Source organism: Clarias gariepinus, chromosome 23, assembly GCF_024256425.1.
Source record: "Clarias gariepinus isolate MV-2021 ecotype Netherlands chromosome 23, CGAR_prim_01v2, whole genome shotgun sequence".
NCBI lineage: Eukaryota > Metazoa > Chordata > Actinopteri > Siluriformes > Clariidae > Clarias > Clarias gariepinus.
Genome location: NC_071122.1, coordinates 4,427,741 through 4,449,603, shown reverse-complemented (window position 1 = coordinate 4,449,603; position 21,863 = coordinate 4,427,741). Strand labels below are relative to the sequence as shown.

General features: G+C 40.8%; 3 protein-coding genes across 3 annotated transcripts; 2 read left to right on the top strand and 1 right to left on the bottom strand.

Moving 5' to 3' along the window:
- Positions 1–203: 203 nt before the first annotated feature.
- Positions 204–746, top strand: LOC128511723 (SUN domain-containing protein 2-like). Its single transcript, XM_053484703.1, has one exon. The coding sequence runs from the start codon at positions 204–206 to the stop codon at positions 744–746; it is 543 nt and encodes a 180-aa protein (XP_053340678.1).
- Positions 747–9,366: 8,620 nt separating this feature from the next.
- akr7a3 (aldo-keto reductase family 7, member A3 (aflatoxin aldehyde reductase)) lies at positions 9,367–16,474 on the top strand. Its single transcript, XM_053484514.1, has 7 exons — positions 9,367–9,778; positions 11,210–11,397; positions 11,495–11,599; positions 11,668–11,764; positions 12,102–12,201; positions 12,656–12,785; positions 16,313–16,474. The coding sequence occupies exons 1-7, from the start codon at positions 9,481–9,483 to the stop codon at positions 16,472–16,474; spliced, it is 1,080 nt and encodes a 359-aa protein (XP_053340489.1). The 5' UTR covers positions 9,367–9,480.
- mrto4 (MRT4 homolog, ribosome maturation factor) lies at positions 16,167–20,903 on the bottom strand. Its single transcript, XM_053484515.1, has 8 exons — positions 20,822–20,903; positions 20,446–20,504; positions 19,111–19,214; positions 18,947–19,028; positions 18,786–18,853; positions 17,926–18,077; positions 17,239–17,315; positions 16,167–17,070 (listed from the first exon to the last, which is right to left on the bottom strand). The coding sequence occupies exons 1-8, from the start codon at positions 20,847–20,849 to the stop codon at positions 16,924–16,926; spliced, it is 717 nt and encodes a 238-aa protein (XP_053340490.1). The 5' UTR covers positions 20,850–20,903; the 3' UTR covers positions 16,167–16,923.
- Between the last annotated feature and the right edge of the window lie 960 nt (positions 20,904–21,863).

The following is a 21,863-nucleotide window of genomic DNA, read 5'->3' as shown; positions in this document are numbered from 1 at the left end:
TTGTCTTCCTCCTGGTACTTTTTTGTGTTTGGTTCTTCTACATGTGTGTTACTAAATGGCTGGTACTTCTTGCTCGACTCTCAGACTTGGTTAAAGACATTGAGTTAGTAAAACATGCCATGTTACAGCAGGAAATAGAAATTGAGAAGGGGATTAAGACAATCGAAAGTATGTTAACAGAACAAAGGAGAGAACAAGAGAAGATGGCGCTTATCCATCACCGGGCAGATGATGTTGGAATGGCTGACTATGCTCTGGAGTCTTTTGGCGCGTCTGTGATATCCAGTACAGAGACCTATAAAACCAAATACTGCAAAGTTTTTGGCATCAGTCTGTGGTGCAGGAATCATGGCCCTGAGACTGTTCTACAGCCGGGGGTTGTCCCTGGGCAATGCTGGGCATTTAGAGGTAGTCAAGGTTACCTGCTTATCTCTCTGTCATACCCTGTACACATTACTCATGTGACCCTGGAGCACATGCCCGTAGTATTATCACCCACAGCCCACATCAGGAGCGCACCAAGAGACTTTGCAGTTTATGGGATGATGAATGAGAAAGAAGAAGGAGATCTTCTTGGAATATTCACCTATGACCAGAATGGGGAATCGCTCCAGACTTTTAAAATCCCAGACCCTCTGAGTAAGGTGTATAGTCTGTGTGACCTGAGGATCCTCAGTAACTGGGGTCACCCTAAACACACCTGTGTGTATCGCTTCAGGGTCCACAGCCAGCCCAGCAGCAGATGAAATAATGTATAAACGGAAAAAGGAGGTAAAGGAGATAAAATCAAACCTAATATGAAAAGCATCAAATCATCCCTGGTTTCACTACTGTTAAGGTGGGCAGAGATGCCAAGACAAGTGGCAAATGCAAGGGTGGAGGGCTCATTCCATTCATTAATAGCAGATGGTGTAACCCAATCATATCACTATAAAGGAGGTTATCTGCCATCGGGACATTGACTAACCCTAACCTTAGTGGTGAGTCTCCATTCACACTACACACCCAGGGAATTCTTGCACACCATTGTTGTATGTGTTTACATCCAACCATGAGCAGACAGACAAACAATAGAATTGAAAGTGAAGCTTATAGTATCATCCCCCTTCTTCCACTGGGAAAATCGTGACATAATCTGGTCTTCCTGAAGCCCCTCTACAAGCCCCGTGTCTTGAGTCAGTCAACAACATGCACATTCAGAAAATGGTCTCCTGAAGCTGTAGAGATTCTGAAGGACTGTTCTGAGTGTACTGATTGGACTTCAAGACCCTCATATTGGTGATACTGATGTATGGACCTGAACTTCTGTATGGACATCATGGTGCCTGCTAGAACTATGTACGGCTTCCTTAACAACAAGCCTTGGATTAACAGTAAAGTCAAGCATCTGCTTAACCTAAAAAAGGCTGAACTTAAGCACATAAGTCTGATACAGATGGAAAGTGGAAATCAAATTGCAGGAATGTTATAATGCTGAAAGCCCGTGCCAAAGAACTAAGTAAGCCATTCCAATATAATTTCAACCTAAGTTTTTCAACCCGGGGAAAGTACCTGAACTTTGAAAAACAAAGGTACTGTGATGATCATGTTCTTTGACTTCTCCAGTCTGGTAAATCTGGTAATCTGAATCACAACATGACTGAAAGGCCACAGTAAGTCAGGATAAGGGACTGCATCTCACCTCAGAGGCGAGACCACTTTAGGGAACTCTCCTCGCCCATTTTCTGTTCAGTCTATAAACGTCTGAATTAATAACTCGGAGTCATACCTCATGCAGAATTTCTCAGATGACACTGCCATTGAGGTATGATTAGGGGGACTTTGTGGCATGGTGGAGTCTAAAGCAGTTACATATTTACAATAGCAAGACCAAAGAGTTGGTGATTGACTTTTGTCGGTCTGGGTCTGTCCTGCTACTTGTCTTCTTCAAGTGAATGGATGTGGACATGGTGAAAACATACAAATACCGTAGGCTGTAGGTCAGAGCTGGCTGTTCTTCCTATAGAGATTGGGCTCTTTAAACATCTGCAAAAAAAAGCCCTCTTCGTCAGTGTATGTGGTAGTGTGCTGGGGATGTGCAGTACTGTAGCCTCGGGGATGCTACAGTAAAAAGTGGTCAGGGGAGCTGGTTCTGTAGTTAGTTTGGAATTGGACTCTCTTGAGGCAGTACCAGAGAGGGGGACATTCAAGGGTGACCTATCATTACCATCTCTGACCACCCACTGCAGAGAACTTTTGCCAAACAGAAAAGTGTGTTCAGTGGAAGAGTTCTGCTGACTTCCCAGACTCATCCAGCTTTTGGCGACAGGGGCATGGGAGTTAAGGGACTTAACGCCACCACACTTAGACTCAGTCACTTGTTACCTTTGTGCTGTTCCTTTGCACAATTATTGCTATTTGCACTGTTGTCACTTTGTCATCACTGCAACTGCACATCAATGGTTAGACTGCATTTCATTTAGTATTATTACTTTCTCTTGCCTTTTTTAAATATTACGTGTGACTTATATAATTTTATTAACAAAGATTTAAGTAACAAAGTACATTGTGCCTGCATACTATATATAAGCTCTGTAGTGTGCAAACACCTGAAAACCTGCCTTTGCCTATTACTGTCCTCATTTCTACTGGCTGTTTGGGATTTCTTGTGATGAGTAAAGTATGTATCTACGATGACCATTGTTGTAGCTGTGATGTGTTGTGGGTAATGGAGTTTGAACCAGACTTGAGCTGTGCTATGACAAATAGTCAATGTCTTTTACTGCTGCACTTGATGAAACAGAAAGGCCATCCAAAATTACTGTGAGATCAGACAAAAAAGATTCTAGCTAGCATGTGGTCCTATAACCAGTACATCTGACTAGTCAGGATTAAATAGAAGGAATTTAATAAAAATCCAGTGTCTAATGTCCTTCACACACCCCTTAATTTTATTAAGTTGTTGTCTCTCATCTAGCTTTGCTGAAACATATAACTTACATCATTAGCATTATAGTGCAAACTAATACCATGCTTAAGAATTATGTTACATAGAGGAAGGATATAGAATGAAAATAGCCTAAAACTGAACCCTGTGGAACACCAAATCTCACTTGAATACACAAGAATAGTCACCATTTACATCTACAAACTGATATAATCAGTAAAATCAATTAAAAAAATTTACCTAATTCCTACAGCATTTTTTAATCTATCAAGCAAAATATTACAATTAATAGTGTCGAAAGTTGTACTAAGGAAAAGTGCACCACAAGCAAGGAGACACAACCCTGATCAGGGGCCAGCAGTAGGGCATTAGGTGCTACCACCTTTTTTAGGATCTTGGAGATAAAGGGGAGGTTTGATATTGGCCTATAGATGGACACCTGACAGGGGTCAAGGTCAGGTTTGTATCTCATTATAATCCCACAGCCAGATGTTTCCAACCAATCAATCTTGATTGGACGAGAGGCTTTGCATGAGTGCTGTTAATGGGTGGTAACACCACTGGGACGGTCACAGGATGAGCGAAAGTAGGTCTGTATGGGCCCGCAGAACTGAGCTGCCTGCCAAAACCCACATTTTAAACCAGTCACAGAAGTACTTTCACATCGGATAACATTGGCCTCTTAAACAACACACTGTCTCCTTAGTAATTGCTTCTTAGTCATTCCAAATTGCCACCATATTTTATTTATATTTTATTAAGGTTAACTAGCTTCTAACACAAGGCTGAATCCCAAATCCCTCTCTAATCTAATCTCTGACCAAGGACACTACAAGGTGTGTGGAACAAGGGATTGTACACCTTCCATAGCATACTAGATTTTCATTTACCACTTTTTTGGATTTAAACCAGGAACAGAAAGTTAGCTGTTAGTGGAAATATGAAGTAAATCTCATAGGTTTCTCAGGACAGTCCACCACCTCAATTGTTTATTCTGCTCACCTTTTGGCTACATAGTACCAGGAAAAATTTAAAGAGACTTTGACCCCTGTTAATTAAACTAGCTGTTGCTCAGTAACTGTGGGTCGTCAACTCTGCCAGTCACAGTTAGTTAGTTCTGTGAGGCACGGAAGGATATGTGTGGGCAGGGCAAAATAACTGGTTTAATCAATAAACAAACCATAATCTGTTTACAATAAGTGGTGTTCTGTGCTGATAACCAACACAACAGCACTTCATCTCATGTGATATTAAATATACAACTATTACTGTGTACAGGCTTAATCAACTTAACCGCTTTTGTTTCCACTGGGAACAAAAGGGAAGACATTACAGAGATCTTACTAATTCACAATTTATAAGAAAAATATCTATTTAGATTGATCTTTTTTTTTCTACTACACATCCCACCAGTTAATCTGAATAGTCAGGGAGACCATAATAAGTGTCTTTTTATTATACTTTTAAATATTTTCTTATACTAATTTGCACACATTATTTAATTATATTAATTTGCCTCTACTGGCCATTTACAGAAATGCACAGTGTCTGACTGATTTTATATATATATATATATATATATACAGTGGTGTGAAAAACTATTTGCCCCCTTCCTGATTTCTTATTCTTTTGCATGTTTGTCACACTTAAATGTTTCTGATCATCAAACACATTATCTATGTGTTTGATGATATGTTATTTTAAATATAGTTGCAAGCAACGATGAAAAGGCCCAAGCACACTGCGCCATCGCCACCCAGGTGCACTAGAAAGACAGTGGGCACCCTGTGCAAATGCATTTAAAGGGGCCATACCAATACCATTATGACATAATTTTAGAAAAGGGGGAAATTTATGTTTAGACATCCAAAAAGCCCCAAATGCTCAATATAATGTCTCACAGAAAGTTAAACTAGTTTTTGGCATAAGTTCAAGGTATCAAAAATCCCTTTATCATTTTGCATCCTAAATGTATTGAGATCACATAGGCCTGGTTTGGTGGCGATCATAAAAATCGGGGAATGACCCAAAATAACTGACTTCCAATACACGGCCAATTTTCACGGGATTAAAATCACAGACTGTAAGGTCCACCACCAGAGCTCCCTGTTTTTTATTTGTGGTTTTTGTTGGCTGACTCAGTTTCCCAGCAGGCACCTCGGTCAGGTGATGCGAGTGCACACCTGAGCCGAGGTAGCCATTAACCCATCTATAAATAGCTGTTTAGACTGGGAAACTGGGTCGAGCATTTTTGGGTTTAAGCACTTTCAGTTGTGTGGGAATTTTGTTTTGGTTTGTTTTGTTCTTTGTTTAAGTTTATATTTTGATTTAAGTTGTGTTGACTTGGGCTCTTAGTTTGGCAATGTTTCTGTCTATGTTCTGTGTGTTTGTGTTAGTGGAGCTGATTCAGTCCTGTCCTAGATGTACGTAAGTACTGTGGTTGTTGTCCTCCTGTGTTCTTGTGTGTTTAGCTAGAGGCAGGTAAGTAGTTCGGTGTGTGTTTGGCTAGGAGCGTGTTTAGCTAAAATCTATGCTGAGCTAACTAGCATGCTTTTAGCCATAGCCCCTTTGTGTCTCTAGCTGTTCTGTGTTTTCTACCTCTCTAGTGTCCCAGTGCGCCTAGCTTTGTAGTGCCGCCTAGCTTTGTAGTGCCGCCTCGCTTAGCCTTAGGGTGCCGCCTCGCTTAGCCTTAGGGTGCTGCCTCGCCTAGCTTTTTAGTGCCGCCTCGCCTAGCCTGGGAGTGCCGCCTCGCCTAGCCTGGGAGTGCCGCCTCGCCTAGCCACTGGGTATCCCTTGTCTCTGTGTTTCTGTGCCCCAATTCCCTAGTGTGTGTTGAGCTATTAGGTAAGTGTAGCTTAGTGCATGTTGGGGCTGAAGACATGTTTAGCTAGGTGTATGTGTAGCTGACTGCCATGGTTAAGAGCAATCTTAACCATGTTTAGCTAAAAGCCATGCCTAGCTGACTGCCATGTCTTTAGCCCTAGTCCCGTCCCTCTCCTGTCTCTAGTCTCTACGTGTCTCCCCTAGTCTCTACGTGTCTCCCCTAGTCTCTACGTGTCTCCCTCTAGTGTCCAGTTTCAGCTCCACGCATAGTTTGTGCGTCCCGTTACGTCTTTGTCCTCTTTTTGCCTGTGTTACGTCACAGGATGTGTTCATCCTTCTGCCTGTGTCCTGCCAGACAGCCCCTGTTAGCACAAAATTAAGTATTGTTTGAGTTTGTTTGTTCTTTTGTTTGTTGGAGTCTTTACTTATACTTTTATGTTTACCTTCATTAAAAGACTCTTTTTGATTACACAACCCCTCTGCCTCTATGCCTGCTCTCTCTGCCCATGGTGAGACACTGTTCGTGACACAGAAACCAATTATTACAAATCACTCAAGGTCGTCAGGTAATACTAGTCCGGTGCGAATACCGAAAAGGTACTGAAGCAGGGTATATCACAGCAGGGGCTAGAATTTGAGAAAGGGATCATGTTACTGCAAATGAAAATGGCAGACCCAAGGATAAAACAAATGATAATCATTCACAAGTTATTCAAAACTATTCCCAGGCTGATGATGTTGGAATGGCTGACTACATTTTGGGGTCATTATCCATGTACTTGTCATATCCAGTACAGAGATCTATAAAGCTACAATGAAATGATCAATGAGAAAGAAGGAGATCTTCTCTGCAAATTCTCTTATGGAAGAGATGACTGCAGAGAAATTGTGTATTTTTCTTTTAATTTTTTAATTTTTTTAATAATAATAATAGTAATAATAATAGTAATAATGTTGTTGTTAGTCTTTTGGCTGCTTACGTTATGGGGTTGCCATAGCAGAACCTTCAATCTGCAAAACAACTTGTTTTATACTGGATGCCCTTCCTGACTCAACCCTCCCATTTTTATCCGGGCTTGAAACCGGCACTGCACCCAGTGGCTGGGGTTTGGGCATTGGCTGGGAATCAACCCTGGGCTTCCCGCTTGGTAGGCGAGAAACTTACCAGTGAGCCACCAATACCTCAATAATAAGAAGAATAATAAGAATAAACATTTTGTAAGTGTCCCTAAAATTGCTGTCCATCCTGTCATTTTAAACCAGTGTCATCAGTGACATCACCACCATCATGCTCTGACCCATCATCCAACACAATTTGGCCCCTGCAGCTACAGTTACAATATCTTGTTAAAATTGCACCTGGAAGTGGGAGAGATATATTAGGCAGCAAGTGAGCATTTTGTTGATGTGATGGAAGCAGAAAAAAGGAATTGAGTGACTATGACACGGGCCCAGTTGTGATGGCTAGACAACTGTATCAGAGCAACTTCAAAACTGCAGTTCATGTATGATGCTGGTCTGAAGTGGTCGGGACCTACCAAAAGTGGTCCAAGTAAGAAAACATCAGTGAAACGGTGACAGGGTCCAGGGCAGTTAAGTCCCACTAACAAGCATGTGAAGCGAAGGCAAGCCTGTGTAGTCCTATCCGTCTGAACACAAAGCATAACATTCATAACATTCTAATATTTCATTGGACTTCCTTTTAATTTGATTACGGCCATTGTATAGTTTAGATAAGCTTATGCAACATCACAACATTTATTTCTGTCCAGAGTTGCATTAATTTCTCTTATCTTATTAAATTCTTAATAGGTTTAAGGTCTGGACTCTGTGGTGGCCAATCCATATGTGAAAATGATGTCCCCTGCTTCCCGAACCACTCTTCCACTATTAGAGCCCATAATAGAGCCCAGGGAAGAAAAAAAATCCATTGATGGAAAAACCTGGTCATTCAGTACATTCAAGCAACCCCAGAAAATAACACTGCCTCGGAACGCTTGTACGGTAGGTAGGCACAGTATGCATGATGGGTGCCATTACTTTATCTGTCTCTTTCCTTACATTTATGCACCAGTCACATTTTGAAACATGATAAATCTGGAATCATCAGACCACATGACCTTTTTCCACACCTGCCTAAAATCAGTTCTCAGTACTGTATGTCCACCTGCGTGCAGATTCTAACGCCTGCATGCTACCATTACCTCTGAATGTCAACTTGCTTCCTCACGCTGCTCCAATGTTTGGGCAGCCCCTACTTCTGCCTGTCGTCTGTGCTGTCGCTGTAGACACGTCGCAGTCTGATCTGGCGTTTTATTCGTTCATTGTATGCGCCATTGCCGTAGACACCCTGCAGTCTGGTCCAAGGTTTCAGTATCTGTTTTCGCCATTGTTTCATTTTTTTTTCTCCTTTTGCATGGTTTGGTTACATCAACCTATAAAATGCTTGAACTATGAGCCATGCCTGACATAACCAGTGTGGCTACTGTTGCATTCGGTGAGGAATGCCTGTGACACGCTCACAGTAAATCATAAATGTTGATGATGATGCTACCTGCCATTACATTCAGTGAGAAACGCAGACTGATCCGGGGTTTCGGTAGCTATGACCTCGCCCTGACGGCACTGGCTACTGTTACAGTAACACCAGGAACACCTGTGAGATGCTCACAGTAGACATAAAAGTTGGTGGTGATTTTGCCTAATGCCTTTCTGTACAAACACTGCCTGTCCATACATACAGAGTTTTATATCTTTATAAAAGTTATATCCATAGATAAACCATGTTTCTAGACATATTTTAAGCATTTTTAGAACATAATTTCTTGTTAAATTTCCAGTTTTTTTTCTACAAGTAGAATGAATACCTCTGAAAATCAGAGCAAGTTTGAAACTGTAGTTGATAATTTAGTTAATGATATATGATGTGTTGGAAGCTGGTTGTTCTAATGTTAGAGAAGTTTAGGGGGTAAGAAAGAATTTGCCCCAGGTGCTTTTAGATCTACAGAATTGTCTACACTAAGTAAATACCTGCAGTGTGTGTGTAAAGAAGGGACATGCATGACCAACATGAGCGGTGTGTGTGTGTGTGTGTGTGTGAGGTTATAAAACAGGGGAATAATAATTGTGCAAACAGTAACTCAAACAATTTATTAAAACTAGTTAAACAAACATAAAACAGGCAAATATCCTAAATAACACTTTCTGCTCTAGTGATGAGTCTTAAATGATTCCTTGATTCTGAATGAATCTTTAGTGTGACTCGGGAACAACGAGTCGACTCGCGGAATGATTCGTTCAGTCGCCCATGCGGAATATCACAGGTTCTGTACAGTTTCGAGTCTTCGGGTTTCACGAATCGTTTGTTCATCACGTGACCGCGACATACCCTTAACCACTCCAGTCTGAAATAATTAATGATTTTTTTTTTTTTTTTTCATTTTTCTTATAAAATTATATTTTTGTCTTGTTTGTTGTGCGGTCAATGTTTGCGTAAGAAGTAGGTGTTAGGAAAGTAACAGGAAACATTTTAATTACATTTCGCTATAATGAACGAAGTAAAAGGAAATGACTCGAAAAAAGATTCGTTCATTTTACTGAACGAGACTTAAAGGACGGAATTGGTTATTTCATTATCTGAACTTCCCAGCACTGATATTATAAGTCAGCACTTTTGCGACACTCCCTATGCGACTTTACGACCTTTGCACCGTGTTTACGGTCCGACTGTCATGCGCTGTATGAATATGCTGAGAGTAATACGAGCTGGGCAGAACGCGGTCCGGGCACTGACTGTCACACTCACACACCCGAGTCAGTCTGTCAGTATGTCGTCGTGTCGCAGCTCACGCGCAGTTCCAGCTACGGTTCTGGGTAGCATGGCGTTCGGGGGGCGCGCAGACGCGGACACGAGCGCGAAGATGGTGAAGGCGTTTTTGGAGCGCGGGCACGACGAGCTGGACACCGCGTTCATGTACACAGACGGGCACGCGGAGACAGTGATCGGAGCAATGCACCTGCCTCAGACAGGTATAATGGTTTATAATAAAAAAATATTTAAACTGTCTAAAGTTTAGTATTAGTATTATTATTTGGAAATATATTGCACTACTAAAAGTGGCAATAAAGCACAAAAATAAATCAACACAGATTTGGACATTTGCCATGTTAAGTCAAATAGACTTTTATTGTCATTTCAACCATATTTTGTTCAGTACACAGTGAAACAAATCAACGTTCCTCCAGGACCAAGGTGCTACATGCATTCAACTAAAATTAACAAAAGTAAATATGCAGTTGCAAGCAACGATGAGTGGGCCCAAGCACCTCGCACCATGGCCTCGAGGGTGCACCAGACCTGTGTGTCTTTTGAGCATATTAAGACCTCTAAAAAGCTATTGCTGCCTGGGCTGCACCACACAACTTGCATGCTTCACACTCTATGATGTAATTGGACTGATGTCTGCTTGGACCTTGTCACTTTGAGTGTGTGTGTGTGTGCGGTGAAAGAGAGATGTGAGTGTGTGAATGTTGACATTTGTGATGTGTAAGTGTGTAGAATGGGGAGAAAATCTATTTTGAAACCTCCAAAAGGTCATGGATCCTGAAAAAAAAAAAAAGCATCACACTATGATGTTACTCATGTCATTAGCTGTGATGTGACTTAATGTGATGTCGCACAGACAGTTATCCACCACTTTTCAGCATAGGTTTAAGGCATCATCACGGCTGACCTGTTTAAGAAATCAAAAACCCCTCCGCAATTTTGCATCCTCAGTGTGAAATATTGCAGTGTGAAAGTTGTTGTCAGCTAAATGTGTACCAAGTTTTGTGTGCATATGTGCAAGTGTGTATGAGCTATGCAGCAAAACCTTGTGTGACTCTCAGGCATTAATTCTAATGGCAGCAGAATACAACCTGTCTGCCAATTTCCATGAATTTTTGAGCATGTTAAGACCCCCAAAAGTTCAAATTTATTTACAAATTTTGCTCATCTTGCAAGATGCTCACAGACCAAATTACTTGCAAAAAAAGATTTTACTGTATTATATTATATACAGTTGCAACGAAAATTCTAACATAATATATACAGTTGCACAAACAAATTGTTCAACCTCCTTATTTCTAACTCAAATATAGTTTCTCGCCTGCCATGCAGTGTGCAGTGCCGTGTTCGAGTCCCAGCCAATGTCCAAATACCAGCCACTGGATGCGTCCAGCGTAAAACCTGTGCCAAGTTGTTGTGTGAATCAGTTGGTCTGCTGTGGCAACCCCCCTACTGAAGCAACCGAAAGACTAACAACATATTGTATTATATTATGTTATATACTGTATATACTCTGTGTAACACCCACTTTGAAATGGACTGCTTGGTATGGACATTCTCTCTTATGGCTGAAAAGGGGTCTCGCACAAATACAGAATGAATTCCAATTAATTAAAGATTTTTGTTTCTTTTAGTTCGAATTGCCACCAAAGCGAACCCCTGGGAGGGCAAGACGCTGAAGCCTGAGAGTGTACGCTCTCAGCTTGAGACGTCGCTTCAGAGGCTGCATGCTCAAAGCGTTGACATCTTCTACTTACATGCTCCAGACCATGAGAACCCCGTCCAGGACACGCTCAGAGCCTGCAACCAGCTGCACAAAGAGGTAGAGCAGCCCTGTATATCCATGTCCTGCTTTAATATATAGTAAATCATGGCTGCTCGCTTTTAACAAGAAATTAAAAAAAAGTTTTATTTGCCAGGGAAAGTTTAAAGAGCTGGGTTTATCTAACTATGCCTCATGGGAAGTGGCTGAAATTTGCTGCATCTGCAAACATAATAGCTGGATCGTTCCTACCGTCTACCAGGTGAGTCACAGAGATTTCACTGATCTATTGCTCGTGTAGAGCTTACAACTTGAATGTGTTCTTTAAAGGGCATGTACAACGCTACGACTCGACAAGTGGAGACGGAACTGCTGCCGTGTCTGCGATACTTCGGCATACGTTTCTACGCCTACAACCCCTTGGCGGGTATGTTAGCATAGTAGTGTATTTTGGATCATCTTTGCATTTGTAATGCTAACATTCACACTCGTTTAGTTTTTCCCTGATATAAATAAGATAAATCTCAATGTGCCTCAATTTGCCTAAATCTAGGTATGTAACTGACTAGAAACACATTTCCTGTGACAGACGTAACTTTTCTTTGAGCACCAATTATGTCTTTTAGACGTTGAGCACTAATTACAATTAAATAGAGGCTAAACACAGGTATAAAGCAATTAGCATAAGACCGAACATGATTGATTCATACATCACTTGTTTGAAACATCTTGAGATGTAATAACCCTGAGTAATCTTTATTTAGGAGGCCTTCTCACTGGGAAATACCATTATGAGGATAAAGATGGAGCTCAGCCTGCAGGACGCTTCTTTGGAAACACATGGGCTGCTGCCTATAGAGACCGGTAAATCTCTTCCCAGGTCTTATTTCTGACATTTTTCTCTAAACCTGTTTCTGTAACCAGCTGCTGCTGTAACACAATTATTTTCCTCATGGGATCAAATAAATAGAGACAAAATAAATAAACATCAATAAATAAATATTTATTGAGTTTGCATAAGGGCATCTGCCAAATGCAGTGCAAATGTAACTGCAATATCCTCCAGTCAACTCAGCCATGTGAGCTCCTTGTTTACTCAGGATCAGTAGTAGGAGATTGACGACAGCATAGAGGTGGTCAGGTTCAAGCCCCATCACCACCACTAGTACAGTTAACTAGTACTGTTAATCAGGCTAGGTCTAGCTTTCAGAAGCACTTTTACAGCCTCATTTATTGGTCTGTTTGGTTTGCTGCACAAAACCATGAGCAAATTAGTTTGAGGTGTTTTATTGATCATTCTGTTAATCTGAATTTGTAGGTATTGGAAAGATAGCCATTTCCGTGCTATAGACGGCGTCCTGAAGGCTCTTGACGAGGCGTACGGTCCCGACAAGCCAACTTTGACCTCAGCTGCAATACGTTGGATGTATCACCACTCTCAGCTCAAGGTACAAGCTCTGAAATACAATACTGAATATTAAATGAAAAGTGACCCAATATCTGACTCTGTGTAATATACAATCAGGTCTATACTTTTTGGGACAGAGAGAGGTTTTTGGCACTTAGGATTAGGCTTTAATTTAAGATGTTTGACAAGTGTTAATAACCATATTCGAAATTACTGATATTTTTCATACACACACCATTTTGGTGGTCATAATTAATAGAACAAACAGCTAACGAGTATTTACATGGCCTGGTGTGCCGTGACTGTATAGTGTGTCAGTTTCCATCCTTTAAATGTGGGGAAAGGCAATCATCTACAACAATTCAACAATCTATGTACAAAAAATTACAAGTTAAAAATTGAACATGAGTGAATTCTTTCACATTCCAAAGGCCCTTTTTCCATACATAATGATAAAATGAAAATTGGGGAAATGTATTGTTTACGGCGACTGACGTCATGAATAACGTTTGAAGCCTCGCTGCGATTAGCGGTTCACAAAGTGGTTCGAATCCTGCCACCATGTATTGACAGATATAAAGCCAAAGCGCTTTTTTTATGCTCTGAATGTTATTGGTCTATTATTTGCAGGATTATCTTGGTTTGTAAATAACTGTGCAAAAAATATATACCCATTTTATATATTACAGTGGTGTGAAAAACTATTTGCCCCCTTCCTGATTTCTTATTCTTTTGCATGTTTGTCACACAAAATGTTTCTGATCATCAAACACATTTAACTATTAGTCAAAGATAACAAGTAAACACAAAATGCAGTTTTTAAATGATGGTTTTTATTATTTAGGGAGAAAAAAAAATCCAAACCTACATGGCCCTGTGTGAAAAAGTAATTGACCCCTGAACCTAATAACTGGTTGGGCCACCCTTAGCAGCAATAACTGCAATCAAGCGTTTGCGATAACTTGCAACGAGTCTTTTACAGCGCTCTGGAGGAATTTTGGCCCACTCATCTTTGCAGAATTGTTGTAATTCAGCTTTTTTTGAGGGTTTTCTAGCATGAACCGCCTTTTTAAGGTCATGCCACAACATCTCAATAGGATTCAGGTCAGGACTTTGACTAGGCCACTCCAAAGTCTTCATTTTGTTTTTCCTTCAGCCATTCAGAGGTGAATTTGCTGGTGTGTTTTGGGTCATTGTCCTGCTTCAGCACCCAAGATCGCTTCAGCTTGAGTTGACGAACAGATGGCCGGACATTCTCCTTCAGGATTTTTTGGTAGACAGTAGAATTCATGGTTCCATCTATCACAGCAAGCCTTCCAGGTCCTGAAGCAGCAAAACAACCCCAGACCATCACACTACCACCCCCATGTTTTACTGTTGGTATGGTGTTCTTTTTCTGAAATGCTGTGTTACTTTTACGCCAGATGTAACGGGACACGCACCTTCCAAAAAGTTCAACTTTTGTCTCGTCGGTCCACAAGGTATTTTCCCAAAAGTCTTGGCAATCATTGAGACGAGCCTTAATGTTCTTTTTGCTTAAAAGTGGTTTGCGCCTTGGAAATCTGCCATGTAGGCCGTTTTTGCCCTTGTCTCTTTCTTATGGTGGAGTCGTGAACACTGACCTTAATTGAGGCAAGTGAGGCCTGCAGTTCTTTAGATGTTGTCCTGGGGTCTTTTGTGGCCTCTCGGATGAGTTGTCTCTGCGCTCTTGGGGTATTTTTGGTCGGCCGGCCACTCCTGGGAAGGTTCACCATTGTTCCATGTTTTTGCCCTTTGTGGATAATGGCTCTCACTGTGGTTCGCTGGAGTCCCAAAGCTTTAGAAATGGCTTTATAACCTTTACCAGACTGATAGATCTCTACTTTTGATTACTTTTGTTCTCATTTGTTCCTGAATTTCTTTGGATCTTGGCATGATGTTTAGCTTTTGAGGCGCTTTTAGTCTACTTCTCTGTGTCAGGTAGCTCCTATTTAAGTGATTTCTTGACTGAAACAGGTGTGGCAGTAATCAGGCCTGGGGGTGACTACAGAAATTGAACTCAGGTGTGATAAAAGTTATTTTTTAACAAGCGGGGCAATCACTTTTTCACACAGGGCCATGTAGGTTTGGATTTTTTTTTCTCCCTTAATAACGTAAACCTTCATTTAAAAACTGCATTTTGTGTTCAATTATGTTATCTTTGACTAATAGTTAACGGTTTTTGATGAGTAGAAACATTTAAGTGTGACAAACATGCAAAAGAATAAGAAATCAGGAAGGGGGCAAATAGTTTTTTCACACCACTGTGTGTATATATATATATAAAAAAAATTTTTTTTAAAAATCACTCCTAGGTTGTAGAATGAACTTCCTGTACAGCCAAGTCACTTGCCATCTTAAAGCAACGCACTTTTAATCGACTTATGTTTATGTACTTGACTGATGGTACTTTTAGTTAGTAACCTAGTGAACCAGAGTAAGGGTATATACAGTATTTATTAAGTCTGCATAAGGGCGTCTGCCAAATGCTGTGCAAAGGTAACTGCAATATCCTTCAGTCAATATGTGAAGTAGTTCACTCAGGATCTCTCTCTCTCTCTCTCTCTCTATATATATATATATATATATATATATATATATAAATATATATATATATATATATATATAGAGAGAGAGAGAGATATAAAAAAGATATAAAGCCCAAGGAATCTTTGCACAACCACCAGTTGCACAAGCACTGCTCTTTTCTTTCCTTATTTCAGTAACACTGCCTGCTTGAAAATAGTTAATCACATCCTGCCAGACTCACATTAACTAAGCATTTATTATGTTTTTATCCTCTAACATTTCCCCAGTTGGAAAACATCACAGTCCCTCTCTCTCTCATAAGAAACATTTCACAATGTTTCAAAGAACTTATAAATGTAATAGAGGCAGGTCACTTTGGTATGTGTGCTACTGCCATGGAACATGAATATAACCGGCACAGAAATCTTATAACTACTATTTACAAAAAAAAAAACCACAAGCACGTTAATTGGAGAAGACAACAGATTATTTAAATGGGCCATTATCTTGTGCTCACAATAGAAAAATGCATAGTTTAATGAGAATCATTGATAATTCCCATGCCAAACTTACAGTAGGGTAAGAGAGCTTTAAGAGGATCACATACAGTACTAGTAAAATGACTACAAACACATCTGCTCATCTTACATTCTTAGATCAGTGGGGGGGAATTTCTTGTGAACCAATTGGTTGGAAGTCTTCAGGGCTTCATGAAGCTTCATCTCGCCATCACTGTCCTAAGAGGATGCAAACTTTTCCATTGGTTTGGTCATGTTGTACAGTAACAGACTCTGGATCAGCAACACTCTGTCATCCATAATAACTTCAAATGCTGCCACTGTCTAAGAATTCATAAGGAACCAGTTTAAAGCAAATATAAAAGCGAATCGGTCATAATTAAGCAAGTACTCAAGTCTTCCTCAAGAACTTGTGTCTTGTGTAAATAACATTCCCAGAGAGTAAGATTTGTTCACAAAATGTTAACAAGCATGATGTTAAGTAAATTTTCCTGTGTCTCAGGGTGAGCTTGGAGACGCCATGATCATCGGGATGTCCACCATGGAGCAGCTTCACGAGAACTTAGAAGCAGCTGAAGGTGGTCCTTTAAAGCAGGAAGTGGTGGATGCCTTCAAGCGTGGCTGGGATCTCGTGTCTCATGAGTGTCCTAACTACTTTCGCTAGACATTTCCTCGAGGGGGAAAAAGAACAAACGCACACACTGCTAATCACAGCTGGAAATTAAAATTGACTAGAATAATTTTCCCAGGAAATATAGCGTATTAAAAGCAGCTCACAGCTGAGCAAAAATTCCTTTGTTTCCATTCAGGTTAACATTTCTACTTAATTTTTGACTTTGTAATTTAGGGCTTATTTTTGATATTCTAATAAAGATCACCAAAGATTCATCATATTGTTTAAAAAAAAAGTCTAAGCATTTAATCCCATATCAGCACACTTAATAATAATAATAATATACTACTTTCAAAGTGATGCTGTTTGCTTACATTATAATATGAAGGGCTCAAACAAGTGGATGATGTCAAAGGAACAATCTGCACAACTGTATTGTGCCTTTACAGGTTAGGCCACCATGTCCATGTTACTAGTCCACAGTCCATTTTTTTTTCCTCCTAGCACTCTTCATCATCGTCGTCGTCATCTTCCTCCCCCTGAGCAGCCTCTTCACCTTCCTCCAACAGCTCGAAATCTCCCGTCTCTGAATTCCACATGCACTTTACTGTCACCTTGAACTCAGCCATCTCGAACCCGAACAGTTTCTGGAAGCAGTTCGTACAACAGGTTAAATCAGCTTCACGTCCACACAGACACATCCACGCGCGCGCAAACTAAAGCAGTTTTACCATTTAATATTTTTAGCTTCTCGGTCAGAATTTCCCGGGTCATATGATAAACAGAAATGTAATCAGTGTAAATGTAGCACTCACCAGGATTCGGGCTTGTTCAGGAGTCAGTGTGTCTCCTTCTTTACACACTTCATAGTCCTTCAATAACGTGACAACTCCTGTGGACACATTTTAAATTGTTGTTAGACACAGCTTGGGTGAAAATAGGTCTGTACGGTCCGCAGTACTAAGCAGAGAGAGCAACACCCTGCCAAAACCCAAATACACTTTTAGCAAGAACATAAAATACATCTGATAACATTATGTCATCTTTAAGACCACACAGTCTCCTCCTTCTGAAAAAGGAAGTTGTTAAATAATGAAATAAATTGTAATCTACTGATGATAAATGGTGTTTGTGGAACTGTTTTATAAAAGCACTATCACACTCCAGTTCGTGCTGTTGTACTGAATACCAGCACGGCTATTATATCTTCTGTACTTGCCCTGCACTCTCATGTCAACAACCGCATCACAGCTGTGCTGACATTCAGTACAACAGCATAACCTTGAGTGTGATCTTGATTAGATAATAGCATGGATTGACGTGTCGGTCAATCTGAAATACCTGAAATTCATTTAAAGATCCAGCCAATTGAAGGCCGTCTCAAACCACTGGTGTATTACATTTGTAAATTGTACACTCACAGGTTATGTCGTTTTCCTGCTATTGAGTGCACCGGATATGTGGTTTACCATGCAGGTTAAAATATTCTGGTGTGTGCACACCTTTTTTAAGCGCTGTAGGCAGTCCTAGCTGTCTGAGCTGAGGCTCCATGGAGTGGGAGAACTGTTCAAGCGGCCCCTCGTCCAGAGTAACTGCCATATGAGCCACATTCCCCGCTCGAGCGTAATCCGTCTCCCTGAACCCAGCGAAATACCTGTAATACAGGAGGTGAGGGGAATCGATACATGGTGTGTAATGATGCGCAGAAATACTACACATAAAATCAGAACTTGATCCTACAGCACAGTCAGTCATGTTTATTTTTGATTCATTGATTAGCAGATGAGTACAAGGTCCCACCCTTAAAGACATCGACCAATCAAGGTGTGGATGATCTGTGCTTCCAGACAGAACAAGAGCATGCTGTGGATCCGAGTCTGTGCAGTGTTGCAAGGATGTACGATAATTATTGTATTTGTACTATTATTCGTGCAATCAATAACTGTAAAGAGAGTTTTTTGGTGTCACAGTATAACAGCGTGGATCTGACTTGGAACCAGTCTGGTTTTTCACTTTATATATTATATAAACACTGTCAAAAAAATTATCCGGGAACTGTAGGAAATGAGCTGATCTACATCTCTCCTTAGATCTCATGAGACACTCGACCATCGCCTCCTATCCCAGTGTAGGCAAAATAGTTGATGTTTAAAACAATTATTTAAATAGTTGGAGAAAGTTGCAGTTCATTGGTAGAAGTAGTTATATATGGCACAAACTCTACTGACAATTTTCCCTGAAATATAATTACTCTGGGGCCGCTGTATAATTATTTGGTTTTTTACTATCTAGCAATACTGCTAAATCAGTGTATAGCCTCTTACTACAAACTAAGAAAAAATATCCCTGTGTATTTACTTACTCTAGTACGTCCTCTTTGGTTTTGTTTGTAAACAGGACTCCCACTTCCCCTCGCAGGAACTTGCTCACCTACAACGAGACGTAAAACACCACAAATTCATACATACATTCTGCTCCAATCCATTCTGACCTGCTGAATGATAGAGATAAATGATCAGGTACCTTGTGCAAATTATCCTTGTATTCGTCTGTCGGTCCTTTCCCGAGCGCAATCATCATCACCTTGTTCTTGCCAAAAAAAAACCTGATCAAAAAGGGATAATGATTAAATTAACAATAATGATAGCACTGACCGGGTGCTGTGTGTACACGAGTCTCTCTCTCACCGGCTGTGCTTCCACGCTGTCCTGACATCTTTCAGTTTGCTGTTCCTCATGTTTTCCACCGAGAAGATGAACACGTATCTGTACGTGTCGATGCATTTCCGCAGCTGAAACAGGAAATGAAAATTTACATTTAGGCATTTGGCAGACACTCTTATCCAGAGCGATTACAAAAGTGCTTTGAAGATTCGATCACTGGATAAACCCTTACACTGGGTTACGAACCCAGTACCATCAAACATTGTCAGGAAAGTTTTTTTGGTTTACCCCAAATACATAAACAGATAGGTCTTTAGCTGTTGGTTGAGGATTGCCAGAGACTCGGCTGTATGAACATCTCGAGAAAGGTTTATTCCACCAGCTAGGTGCCAAAACAGAAAAGGGCCTCGATCCCTGAGAGATAGTGGGATCATTTGAGCAGTGCTGGAGGATCTGAGGGAACATGGTGCAGTGTGATTACAGCTAAGAGGTCAGTGGGTGCTGGGACGTTTTTAGCTTTGTAGGCAAGCTTCAGTGTTTTGAATTTGATGCGTGCAGCTACAGGAAACCAATGAAGGGAGTGGAGAAGTGGGAGAACTTAGGAAGGCTAAAAACAAATCGTGCAGCTGCATTCTGGATCAGCTGCAGGGGACAAATGGTGGACAGAGGCAGACCTGCCAGGAGTGAGTTGCAGTAGACTGAACAAGCACCCGAGTTGCTTGTGTGGAGAGAAATAGGCGAATTTTTGTGTGTTGTGATGAAGAAATCGGCAAGAGAAATTAATGTTAGGAATGTGTGAACAAAATGACTAGTAATTCTCCAGAGTTCCCCCTAGGGTGCGGGCACACTGAAAGAGTGATCAGATTGTTGTCCAGCAAGATCATAAGATCATGACACCTGGGATGAACAGCAGTTCATTTCCACCATAGCATTACTGCTGATTTCTGCACTCTAACTCGTCAGAAGGCATCAATTAATTCTCTATAACAGCAGTGTAGGATTACATTAATGCATTTGTTTTGATAAAGGTATTGTTTCCACTTGTTCACTTTGATTTGTACAGCAGTGTGTTATAAAATGATTAAACGCATGAAACCCTTGATACATGAAGGTTATTTTAAGGAGTCTCCAGTGTCAGTGATTTGTAAAAATCACAGGTAAGTCCTTGTTATGATTTTATCCCTTTTTTCTAATACAGAACAATAACATTCTGTATTAGAAGTGTGATGTCACATGGGAACACTCAGGAAGATCATTGAGATTATGTCAGGAACAAATAAGGTTGAATGAATCCCTACTGGACACCAAACTTTAAAGTAAAACAGTCATGTTTGCAGAAACAATGAAGAAGCTCCTGACCTCCTCAATCAGGTTCTGCTTAGATTCCAGTCCCTTCTTGACAGTTTTGGTCAGAGAGACTGTGGACAGAAAGAGAAAAAAAGAGTTTAGAAACTCATCAGAAGTGTCACGTGTTCAGTCAGGAGCGCTTACAACTCAACAGGAGATTAAACAACAGAATGCATCTTAACTAGACCTGAAACCCACGAGGAAGCCACGTGACCTACACCAACCGTATTTAGCTCGTGAGCCGATTAGTGAACTTCATTCCACTCTAAGAGCGGAAATGTAACGTGATAATTCATCCAGCGGACCTGGTGAAATATGTTAATCTGCCCTTTAAATTTACATTGTAAAACATGACACAGATAACTTTATTTCATATACTTAAACCCACCTTTCTTATCCCGCTTTGATTTCGGCATGGCTCTCACGTTGCTCGTGCGCTTCCTTTCTTCTTCTGCGGCTGTTGAAGGCGGAGTTACAAACAGCACCAGAGCCTCTGCTGCCCCCTGGCGCCTGCTCTGCTAACTGCAATCACCAGGATTCTATTAATGATTTCTTTTTTTTTTTAAGAATATTTCTGATAAATCCATCCACCCATCTAGTAACCTCTGTAGTCTACCTAGGGACACGTGAATACATTTGTATTATTCCCATTTCATTACTGTAGTAGGACCTCCGGTCAACATTTACATTGCACATTCACACACTACAAGCTATTTGGAAAGCCCAATTAGCCTAATATCTTTGAACTCTGTTGGGAAACCAGAGTACCCACCAAGCACAGGAGAACATGCAAACTCCATGCACACAGACCCCGAAGCAGGAATCACCCCCCCATGGGAGGGTTGTGTCATTAACGGCATCCGGCGTTAAACCTGCGACAAGCAGCCAAAAGACTAACACCAACAAGGAGTGGGGATTCCTCAAATTTAAAGCATAGTGCAGGTCATTATGGAAACTTGAGCAAGCAGTGTATCTACCCCACTCTCTTTTACATTCATAAGCTGAACAACTCCTAAAACTCATTTGTTTTGGCTCACGTCTTATGCAAGTTGACCTTCCAGCCATCTTCCTGAATCGAATACAAGAACACAGTCTCCAGCAATCAGCAGGACCTCCTGGCAACTTTTTCTTCTTTCCCCACGTTCATCTGGTCCTGTTCAGGGTCACCCCAACAGATCAACAGATCCCTTTCCTGAAGGAACCCTCATCAAAAAGGGAGCTCGGATTTGTGCAATAAGTCTGTTTTTCCTTTTTTATCTATATTTTCATATTAGGTTTGATTTTATCTCCTTCACTTTTTCGTTTTCTAGATTTTTCGGCTGCCTCCGGGCTGGCTGTGGACCCTGAAGCGGTACACACAGGTGTGTTTTGGGTGACCCCAGTTACTAAGGATCCTTAGCTCACACAGTCTATAGACCTTACTCGGAGAG